Source organism: Saccostrea echinata, unplaced genomic scaffold, assembly GCF_033153115.1.
Source record: "Saccostrea echinata isolate AGI-Se365-2 ecotype Australia unplaced genomic scaffold, CSIRO_AGI_Sech_v1 ptg000025l, whole genome shotgun sequence".
NCBI lineage: Eukaryota > Metazoa > Mollusca > Bivalvia > Ostreida > Ostreidae > Saccostrea > Saccostrea echinata.
In genome coordinates, this window is record NW_026889774.1 from 7669805 (window position 1) to 7681716 (window position 11912).

An 11912-nucleotide genomic window follows, 5' to 3' on the forward strand; every position below is an offset into this window, starting at 1 on the left:
AGAATTATATTTGTTGTTTTTAATTTCCATTTCACATTAGATGTTGGACCATGCATCACTTGTGAAGGCAACAGTTTGGAATCGTTTATCAACATATATAGAATGCATTTTTTAATCTATTGATTAATACTTTCGATTTGCGTATCACATGTAATTGGAATGTTTACAAGGGTAACTAATGGCAAGGGGTATGTTTGTAGAAGGGGAGTATCTGCATCTTGCTTCTGCTAAGAACAACTATTACTTGAGTGTTTGTCATAACTATGTTCCAAGTTCATTTGAACAATATTAATTATCAGTTCGAAAATGACATTTTCGTCTGGGCTAAAAATTCTAAAATAAAATATTAAACATTCTTATTTTGTAGTTTCAAGAAAATTTGTATACCTAATTAGTTAAAATTTTGATCCAAGGTAAAAGTCTTTTGTTAAATTTAGTAAAGTTTTTATTAAGGTCATTAAGTTGTAATAAAGAAATATACAGTGTGGTATTATTTTGAAAAGTTTTTAATAAGGTCATAAAGTTGTCATAAAGAAATACAACAGTGTGGTATTGAAAACGATAAATATTTTTTATTATATCAATAAAAAACACATTAAAGAACATACAAAAGTTTAAAATTTACTTATTAGTGACAAGAATGGGGCCTTTAAATATTGATAATAAAGTGATTATAAATCAATGTTCGTCCACCACAAAGCAACTCTGGCCACGTTATACATGAGGCAAGGCATGAATGATTTTAGTTGAGCAACGTTTTCTTGGGAAGATTCGTTGATATTTTCAGTGTTTTATCGACAATTATTTATTTCGATAAATAAAGGCTCCAGAACACGATGTTAAACAGTATGTACGATACAGGAAAGACAACTCGAGACAATCTGTCCACACGGCGAGCCCGTGCCATAAAATCAACATTCTTCTGTTCATCGATGGTTTCATACTTTTTCTCGTCCTTCTCTTGCATCTAAAAATCATAAAAAACATTTTATAATCTTCCAAATAAAATGAATTTTAAAAAATTCTGCTGACGTCCCATTTCATCTCATGTACGTAATTGTGTTTTAAAATTTTACGATTGCAATCAGGCACTTTTCGATGTGCATTTCTGGAAATTAATAACACCAACCTTCTTCAAGTTAATCAATCTTTCTTTACACAATTATACAAAAAGTACTTTCAGTTCCTACCAGGAGAAAAAAAGACTCAGATTCATGAACCTATAGCTATACCATTGCTTACTCAATAATGTATATCGCATATTTCTTATGAATAGAATAAAAGTGTAATTTTATGTTGTAAGAATAAATAATAATAATAATAATAATAATAAAAATAAAAAAATCAAGATATTTCAAGAAATATAAATCAAGATATAACACTGATGCCCCCCCGATGGCAACTTATAGCGAAAGCTTAACTTTCTCAAAAGCAAATCAAATATGTTGGTACCCACAGTAAGGTCTTGTCTCGAGGAATACACCTGTGAAATATGAAAGCCACAACAGCAACCATTGAAAAGATAAGCCATGGCTTTCATATTTCACATGTGTATTCCTTTTCAAAAGTAGCACAAACATCAAGGTCAGGGTCAAATAGTCAAGGTTAATGGTGCCAAAGAAAGGCCTAGTCACAAGGTATACATATGTAAAAAATGAAAGCCCTAGCACCAACCATTTAAAAGTTATGGCCAAGGTTGAAGTTTTTCAAAAGTAGGTCAAACTCCAAGGTCAAAGTCAAAAGTTGTTGGTATTCCAAGGAAGGTCTTGTCACAAGGATTACACGTGTGAAATATGAAAGCCCTAGCACCAACTGTTCAAAAGTTATGGCCAAGATTGAGTAAAATTTTGCAAAACTTGGTCAAACTCAAAGGTCAGTGTCAAACGGTCAAATCTGATGGTACCCAAAGAAATGTCTTGTCACATGAAATACATGTGTGAAATTTGAAAGTCATTGTCTCTACCAATCAAAAGTTACGGGCAATGTTAGAGTTTTTGCGGACAAACAGACAATCAGAAAGACAGACAGACAGAGGGATGGACAGGGCAAAAACTATATGCCCCCGAATCTTCGATTACGGGGGTATAAAAACAAATATTTACTTTAAAGTTGGCTTAAACAGCATACTTTATATTCTGAGTATTTTCTGAACAGTTCGAACATATGGTACATGTGCCCAAAGAAAGGTCTTGTCACAAGAAATACACATGTGAAATATGAAAGCCATAGTTACAACTACAGTTACCTTTGTCCGCTTTTGATGTTTCCTTGTCTGTATGTTAATGAAGGCATATTCAAGAAGCGCTGCAAAGACAAATAAAAGTCCAAAAGCCATCCATATATCTATCGCTTTTATATAGGAAACGCGTGGAAGAGAGTTTCTTAAACCAGAACTTTGTGTTGTCATAGTGAGCACGCATATGACCCCGAGCGAGACTCTCGCGGGAACAGCATCCACATGAATCCAAAATGAGATCCAGGAGAGAGTGACGATAAGCATGCTGGGAATGAACACTTGTGACATGTAATATCCTAGATTTCTTCGGAAAAACAATTTAGCCTGGAGACAAGAGAATTCCACGTCTGAAAAGAACAGAAATTACATTTTAAATTCGGAAATATCTGGTAAAGAAACATGCAAAGACTAACACGTAATTTCAATTCTTTCATTTTCTTTCTTTTGTCTACAGATACTAACATACATATTTAAAAGTAGTTGCACAAAATCCATAATTTTAGATTTAAAAAAATGTGTCGCCCACTAAGATATCAGGATAATTGTATATGTACCTGTCGTTTTATCTAAGGTGGTCATTTTATGTTATTTAGACAAAGAGCTGATCTTTGATGTATGGGGCTAAATCTCAGATCGAATCAAACTTATTTCCTATAACATTCCGTAAACGGAACTATAATTGCAGTTTAATTTTGATATGTATGTATGATTAATTATCAATTAACGACTGAATTTGTCGTTTTGAAAACGCCTATATTTGTCAGATACCCGGTAGTTATAAAGTTCAAGATGAAGTTTTAAAGTTATTGTTTGTATTTGTATTATCGTGCATTATTTTGCTTAACCGTCTTCAAATACATCTAAAGAACTGAGTGTATTTGGTGTAATGAGGTATGAACTAAAAGGCGAATATAATATCTTTTCTATATAAGCATACTGACATCATAACATGCTAATTTTTTTTACTTGCTCCAGTGCGTACAAGTGCGAAATAATCATCATAAATTCCTTAAAGATACTAGTATCTTAAAGCATACAACTCAAAATTGCTTTTGTGAACAAATTAAATGCACAATTTGGGAGAAATATATTGTCACTATACAAAAATTAAATTAAAAAAGATATTGTGAATTTTGGAATTTATAATTTCTATATTCATGATTAATATTTTATCTCAATTGCCCAATTTCCCCTTTCAGCAGCCTTATTTTCTTTCTTAGACCCCAAATATTTCTAACTGGATTATAATCAGGACTTTTTCATCACAGGAAGTGTAGAAACTGATTGCATTTGAGAAACTTGACTTATGACACGGTACTAAATAATAAATACAAATCGATTTCTGGGAAATATTTCCATGTAACAAACACACATGGTACCAAAATGTTTTAGAGTTTCCTGATGAGCACAAGATACCCTCTCAAACCCTTTGCAGTTTCTACACAGGGAAACACTGCCAATTTAAATAAATTGAAATCATTTTGAATAAAGGAAACACTTGGCCAAAACATAGCATCCACTAGTAAAGATATGTTGAAGACAATCTAGCGGGAAAAGTGCTTAATTCCAAAAACGTCCTAAGAAGAACTTTAATAGATAGTCGCATTAAGAATGTTATTCGTGCAAAAAGAAGAACAGTTAAATACAAAAAAGCAAAAATATCAATCGTTAAATTCAATATAAAAGCTTTAATAAGATTGTAAAATTTATCAAATCTTTTGTTTTCCTCTTTATTTATTCTCAATACGTATCTTAGCTAAATGTTTATTGAATTTGTTCATAAAAGATGTTAACACATTTTTTTTCTAGCTTAACATATAATTGAAAATATTAAAAGTTTCAAACGATTCAAAGTATACAATGTCACACAATTGTTGTTGCCGTTAGAAAATGAGTAAAAAATCTAACCAATTTCTTTTAATTGAAAATAAAAATGAAATAAAATACAATTCTTCGGAAAGTATCAACTGCAAGATAAATTTATCATTTCCATATGCTTACTAGAAATTGTCAGACACAGACATATTCTCAACTGTCAAGAATTATTAGCTAGTGTAATTTCTGTCCAAAGCTATACGAACTCATTTTTAATTTGGCGTAATTCTCCCAAGACAGAAAAAGCGACAAGATATTTTAAATTAAATACCACAAATGAACTTGTATAGAAGGAAAGTTTCAATCTACTTAATCAAACATTTTAAAATAATAAGTTATTCAAGTCCAAATGCATCAAAAATATTCTTGAAGTGAGATTTTGATCGATGCCAAAGAGTAGCAACGTAAAACGTAGTTGCAAATGCACGGAAATTGCTCATATCCCATGTTAATCTCCTTGTTAATAGCTTTTATATATTTTATCTTTGCTCATTTTTTATATAGTGATGGCGAATCAATGAAATTAGTTTGTTTAATAACTTCCTCTCTAGTGAAATAATCCGGGAGAAATGGGTACGTCGATAGACTTAAATCCACTGGGAAAGGTATTAACTATAGTCCAATTTGTGTTGCTGGAGGTATATTTTTCACAAGAGGAGGTTTCTTTAACGTCAGAGTATTATTTACTTCAGTAACTATGAGTAATTTTCATCTTCGGATTCTTGATTCACCTTAATTGCCAAAAGGTTCTTGTCAAAGGAATCCTTAATCGTGTTATCTCTTCATAAACACGTTAAGGTTTCGTGTATAATTGATAAGATAGCCTAACACGAATTGAATAACAGAATAAGAAGAGTTAGCTAGAATCTCACACTTTTGGAAGCAGTTGTTCCTCGATGGATACTTCGTGCAATGTTTGATTTGATAAAAAAAATGCGTATTTTCTCTGCAGAAGAAGACTAAATGAGGAACATTGAGAAACAACAGTTACTGGTAAACGGACATGGAGCATACCTTTGGTTAGAAAAATCTCAATTGGGTCCCTAATTAAAAAAGTAAAGTAGGCATGAACGTCCATAAGTTCATTAAGATTCTTTGCAAATTAGAAAAAGTTCATGTTCTCATGAACTAGCGTGGGATGAGTAAGAATATTTCCATTGTGATTGAAGTCAAAAAATAGTGCAAACTTTTTTTTTCAAAAAATGATCGTTGAATGACAAAGATATGTGGCAAATCATCAGAAAAATAATGCAAATATAAGATATGAATTTAATTTTTGAGAATTCATGAGATACATGAACTACAACGCTTCATCCCTGCATATTTATCATGAAGTACTAACGCGCTTCATGAAATATGCCGGCTTGAAGCATCGTAGTACATGTCCTCATGAATTCTCAAATATTAAATTCATCTCTTTAATAAATCAATCTTCGTCTATCAACCGCACAACACATACATGTACACTTATGATTATGCTTTTACATGTACTTCAAAGCTAACTTAGAACTGATGTATTTAAGTTGGTGAAAAATATACGTAATGTGAACATCTATTATTTTAAAATTTTGGAAAGTATTTTAAGCATACTGAAAGAATTTATGGTTGAGCATCCAAGGGTTTCCAATGGTTTGTAAAAATAAAACTGCGGCAATGTCTGTTCATCAGCATGTGCTGCTCCTATAATGACAGCATCATCCGGGTTCCACATCAGTATAACATTCTGAATAGAATAGCCATCTGCAAGTCAAAATTGTTAACTTTAATAAGCTAACTGATTTTATCTTTGCAAACGACTTAAATGTTTTTCATGCATCGTCTCAACAGGTTTTTAAAATGCTACAGATCAACAGATATATGTGGAGGATGCAATCATATCAAAATCATAGCTCTGAATCATTCATACACAGAATAAAAAATACCCTTATTACAATCTTCTAGAATAATATTGAAATATTAAGGACCCTCTATATATACAAACATGAGAAAAGTTTTTTGGACATTGAGAAAATTATATGGTATAAAGGTTATTAGGGTCCAAGCTATTTGCCCCGAAGAAAATTGTTCAAAGACAACAAAGTATCGATGAAAAGAATTCACTGTTGCTTACATGAATGGGGAAAACATCCCAATAAAGTGTTCAATTTAATTATTTTTGTCTTATAAAATATTAATATTGATTGAATTATAAATTGTGCTATTAAAAGCTAATCTCTTTTCATATGATTTAAACGCAGAACAATTTTACTGCATGAAATTACCAGAGAACTAGAACTCTTTAGTGTGCATTGTATTTATTCAAAAGGTAAAGTGGTAGTGTTTCTTATTGATCAGGACTACTTACAACTTTCCATGAAAATGGAGCATGTCTGGTCATCCATAGGGTAAAATCTCAAGTCCATGGTACAGGAAAGCGTCAATGATAATCTATGAATATAATTCATATAGCGAGTTATTCTCAAATATTTAAATAATATATCATACAATATGATAGTATATTTCCTAATAAATGAAGATTGTTGCCACCGAGCCTGGTCATTCATAACAAATAAAAATACAATTGAACTGAATTTTTCTGAGTTTGGAGAATAGTTGCAAATTCTTCTTTCTTGATCAAAGATCTATATTGTAAAGAATATACTATGTTTTGAATTATGATGATTAAATGGATTCCTCTTCATCTTTCAGTACAATTGATATTACAGAGGGTAAACATGTTACATTTCTTATCTCCTTCATTAAATATACTTTGATCATTTTGCATTAATGTTTCTGTGCCCGGAATATGCAACCTCCGCGACACACTTGATTTGATGTAGTACCAATAACTGCCATTGTGTCTAGAAATTGGCAGACGTATCGACTAAGGTGTGGGTTTTTGTTTTGTTTCTGCTACACGTCTATGGCTTCGTCAGACTTTGATGCAATCAATTGACTGAATATTTTTGATTTTATAATTTGAACATGTGGTTCTACATTTTATGTACATGTACATGCAAAATTCTTTCATAGCACTTGAAAAAAGACTGCACTGTAAGCACTGTACAGTATTTTGTTAGAGAAAATAAAGATTAAGGACAGATGGTACAAACAAAAAATGGATGCCTGGATAGGTATATATATATTTTGACATATTTTGGTTGTAAATGATGCAAATAATAAATTTCTAAAATATTTAGAAATTGTGAACTTCCTGTGATGTTCAAAATTCTATCTTTCTGTACCATCCGTATTAATCTATACAACTTTTTGTCACCTTAAATCCCATTATTGTGAAACTTTGAATAAAAAATTCATTTTACATATATTAACATAACTAAAGTTGATATTTTCAAATTTTTTGATAAAGTATGTTTGTATCATCTATCCTTAAACTGATTATGGACTCCGATTTTTCAAAAATTCAACAACAATCTGGTATTGCAAAAATATTTTTGGATATCGATCTGTAAAAGTAATCACATAAAATTGAAAATAACACAAGTAAGTTATATGTAAAAAGTCCTGAAATTTTCATTTTGTCAGATATAGGTAAAAAAAAATTCTCAAATAAAATGGTACAGTAATAGAATGTGATCTGTACTCAGAAGGAACTAAGTCGAAATTGAGCTTTATAACCTGATACTGTATCTAATAAGGCCGTTATTGTAAATGTGGAGAAGCTTATTTGGCACGGTAACTGTGTGAATTGTTGCGCTTTTCTCGTTTTGGAAGTACGTATCGGGAACCCAAACATCTCCTATAAGCTTCTGGTCTAGTTCCAGGATGCTGATATTGCTAAGATGAGAAAAGCTCAGGCGCGGATCCATCCAAGTCTGACGAATGAAGAGGTTAAGCGTGTAATCCTAAAAGCAAAAAGAAAACGTGACAATGTGAAAGAACTGAAATAGATTTCATGCTTTTCTTCTCATTTCTTTGTGAAAAATATGTTTATTTGATACAATATCAACCATTTTTCTTATTTCGCCAAATAAAAGATAGTTATTGAAATTATTAAGAAAATATTTGTCCCCGAGGTCATGGAATTTTCAGTTCCGATATATATGGACCCGAGATTTAGCCAATATTGTTCCTCTGTCGGAATTTTCTATATAGCAAGAATTCATAAATAATGAGACATTTTAAAAGCATTTGGAATTCGCCTAACAATAATACTGTTTTATTATTGCCATATTCATGTAAAACTATCGAGTGAACGTTGCATACACAATAGAAAAATCGGTATTCTCTGCACTGGCGATCGTTAAATAGTTATTAATTGATTTTTGGCAAAGAATGCACAATTTCAAATCAGTGTTTAATTGACAAGGGGCTAATAAGTCAGGATTTTTAGATAATTACAATGTTTGCTAGTTTTTATGCATCTTCTAATATAACCTAATTATACTATGTGTACAATCTTAAATTAAATCTTGAGGCATGCCGAATAGAAAAGATACCGGATTTTCTAACTAAAAAGACCCTTTACAATATTGTTTTAAAGTTCAGCGAAATTCAATCACCCACATTAAACACGAGTTTCTACGTCAACCTAGTCGCACGCTTGGCGTAGTGGTTAGAGCATCTGCTCTAGAGTCGCGAAGTAAGGTGGTGATCCTTACGTCGCAATTTCGTATCCTCTGCGGGACGTGGAGACCGGTCTTTTGGATGAGAACCGAGGTCCCGTGTAGGTGTTGGCAAGAAAAGATCCCTCGCTGCTCAATGGCCCCGAGTGCCGAGTAAACTTAAGGTATAAATTTGCAGCTCCACCGGTAAGTAGTGGCGTCTCCATATGAGTGAAAAACTCTCGGGAGGGACGTTAAACAATAATCAAAAAATCAAACAAACGTCAACGTAAATCACTTACCATTGACATTTCATTAATTGAATCAATACTGATAATGAAAAGCTGGACATCAACTTCTGTTGCAATATCTACAATTTAAGGAAAAAAGATGCCGTCAATGAAATGTCTGAGAATGGAAAAATTGAAAGACCATGCATACTAATCCTAATTAAATATTTGTTTAAATCAAAATTCAGTTTCAAATGAAAATTAAATAAATTATTCAAGGATTCAAGTAAATATTGATAATGAAAAAGAAGAAGATATGAACAGTGATCATTCAAAAAAAAAAAAACAAAAAAAAAAACTACAAACAACACATATCTGTGAACAGGGCATAAAACACGCCCCCGGAAATTCCTGAGGTGGGAACAGGTGCCTAGGAGGAGTAAGCATCCCCTGTTAACCGGTCTCACCTGCCGTAAACCCTATGTTTTGATCAGGTAAACAGAACATGCCGTAGTCAAATTTAGTATATAAACAAAGGCCTAACAATTTGTATGAAACACGTCAGCAAAAATAAGACCCAATGATGAGTTATATTTGCTAACGGTGTCATCATAATTGTTATATTATTATAACGACCATAAATTTACGACATGCTGACTTTAAACGAAGTTGATGAAATACCTGTTACATCAACTAATCTGTCAGTAGCCTGCTTCGGCTTAAAATTGATCGTTCTCAGAGCATGTATATAAACAAAGGCCTAACAATTTGTATGAAACACGTCAGCAAAAATAAGACCCAATGATGAGTTATATTTGCTAACGATGTCATCATAATTGTTATATTATCATAACGACCATAAATTTACGACATGCTGACTTTAAACGAAGTTGATGAAATACCTGTTACATCAACTAATCTGTCATTAGCCTGCTTCGGCTTAAAATTGATCGTTCTCAGAGCATGTTTTTGAGTATCGATTAAGTTGAGAGACATAGACACCATATGCAGGTGACAGCAGTATATTTCTACGTTCCTTACAAGATTAAATGAAATTCTTATTCTATACCTGTACATGTTGTTTGACTCAAAATATAGGAAGGAGTGATTGAAGAAATGAAGAATAACATTTTGTTTCTAAATGTTTGACAATTTTGAAATATAAAGATGCTAACACAGTGTATGTATCGAAACGATTTTTTTCTAAAACTTACCATGTATTCATAACAACCGACGCTTCAATTCTTCCGCTGGAACTTATTTTTCTATAACATGTTTGCAATTTGAATTACGGTGAATCTATCTTGCAAGCATTATATCTGGTTTATGCTAAATGTTAAAAAAACACCGTTCTTTACATTATTATAAATTAATACTTATAAGATAAAGTAATAATAATAATGATGATATAAGAAACATGTACCTTTTTCGTAATCAGGTGGAATTCTAGGGTCATATTCTGCACTGCTAAGTAGTGTTTTTAAAATATCTCTCCTGAAATGGGAACACTAATGCTGATTAACACCTAGTGAAATGTGCAGATAACAGCATTATTCCTCTTGGTAAAGTCTCTTTAATCGTATAGGGGTCTTCATGAAATATTTAATGCAATACGTTTTACATGCATAGTGTACTTGGTTTGAGCTTTCATGGAAAAATGTTTGCATAGACAATCAACTTTTTTGGTAAATTGCAATCGGCATGAAAAGAAAAAATTGTTTAAAGCTACTAAACCTCTTGTGGCTTATGTTCACATTTCAAACGATACAGTTAATGCACATGAGAAATCTGAACTAGCAATCCCCATGGCACAATGCAAGAGGGATTCATAAAGTAAATGTAAATGAAAATTACTTACATTTGAACACATTTTTTCTCAATTCCAAATTTACATTCGGGTTTCATATACATTTAAGCAAAAAGAAATCAAAATAAGTTGATGTTAGCTTACAATTTTCTTGCTAGTTTTGAATAAAATATGGAGATAACGAACAATATTCAAGCTCAAAAGTCCATTAAACTTACCATAATACCATAATTCATAATTCATTATACCATAATTCTTGGATCAATGGTTTAGTTTACATTTTTGTTTTGTGTATCATAATTGACTAATTATAATATGAGAGGATTCATATCTTTGATAATTCTTTGTTTAGCGATTCTTTTTGTAGTTTTTTATTTTAGTATGCCGATATCTCCGAAGTGTTAAATTAAAATGACTAAATAAACTATGAATAAAAAATATCTTAATTTATCCTATTCTTTATTCAAAAGTCATTTTGAAAACAAAGTCTTAATATACATTTCAATTTTACTGTTTTTAAATATGTAATGAATATGCCGATATATCCTCTATCAATAGATCATGCAGTTTTACCTTTTTTGGATATACATGTATATCATTCTCACTTTCATTCGTAACATATGTCAACATACACAACAAAGATCAAATCTTGTATGGACTTTTCTCCCTTCTGATAATAGAATATTTAAAACAAATAGCAAACGGTAGCATGCAAATTTTTTAGTAACAAAATCCGTTTGCCATCAATTTTTGAAACTTATGAACAGGAATTGAAAGAAGTCATTAGTCAAAGGACTGAATTTCGATTTTCATGCCAGATGTGATTGACTTACCTTTTCATTTGCTGAGACCCTACAAAGTTTACCACCATAAAGATTATCCAATGAAAGATATTCCCCTTCTTCATCGTTACTGTTGTTTAAGCTAGATCGATGTGTTTGGATGTTTGTGTGTAACGTTACAGACATTTAAAGGGTTCCGTCCAAGTTCACTGCGATCATGAGGTATCGGGTGAATGCGTATGATAGCCAAGCACTGAGTCTTTAAGATCTTAAATCAAATCAAGAAAATACAAAGCAATGGGAATAAAAGTAAATAATATACTTGTCTAATAAAGTGGAAACATATACTTGTCTAATAAAGTGGAAACATATTTTAAAAATCGAACGTTTTTAAAGTACATGTGTATCTATTGATTTTTGTTAAAATATTCAACAAAG

General features: G+C 31.6%; 1 protein-coding gene across 1 annotated transcript; it reads right to left on the reverse strand.

The window, feature by feature from the left end:
- Positions 1-605: 605 nt before the first annotated feature.
- Positions 606-11599, reverse strand: LOC133192855 (glycine receptor subunit alpha-2-like). The gene is made up of 8 exons (XM_061328860.1): positions 11526-11599; positions 10309-10379; positions 8958-9025; positions 7730-7956; positions 6456-6538; positions 5702-5851; positions 2246-2583; positions 606-967 (listed from the first exon to the last, which is right to left on the reverse strand). The coding sequence occupies exons 1-8, from the start codon at positions 11597-11599 to the stop codon at positions 806-808; spliced, it is 1173 nt and encodes a 390-aa protein (XP_061184844.1). The 3' UTR covers positions 606-805.
- Between the last annotated feature and the right edge of the window lie 313 nt (positions 11600-11912).

What these genes read in the sequence shown, in the direction of transcription:
- LOC133192855 (XM_061328860.1), bottom strand. Translation starts at nt 11,599, where the DNA reads ATGAAGAAGGGGAATATCTTTCATTGGATAATCTTTATGGTGGTAAAC. An exon ending in GGGTCTCAGCAAATGAAAAG is followed by an intron (nt 10,380 to 11,525) that starts GTAAGTCAATCA and finishes TTCCCATTTCAG; the next exon opens with GAGAGATATTTTAAAAACAC. An exon ending in CTTATTAGATACAGTATCAG is followed by an intron (nt 6,539 to 7,729) that starts GTTATAAAGCTC and finishes TTATATTCATAG; the next exon opens with ATTATCATTGACGCTTTCCT.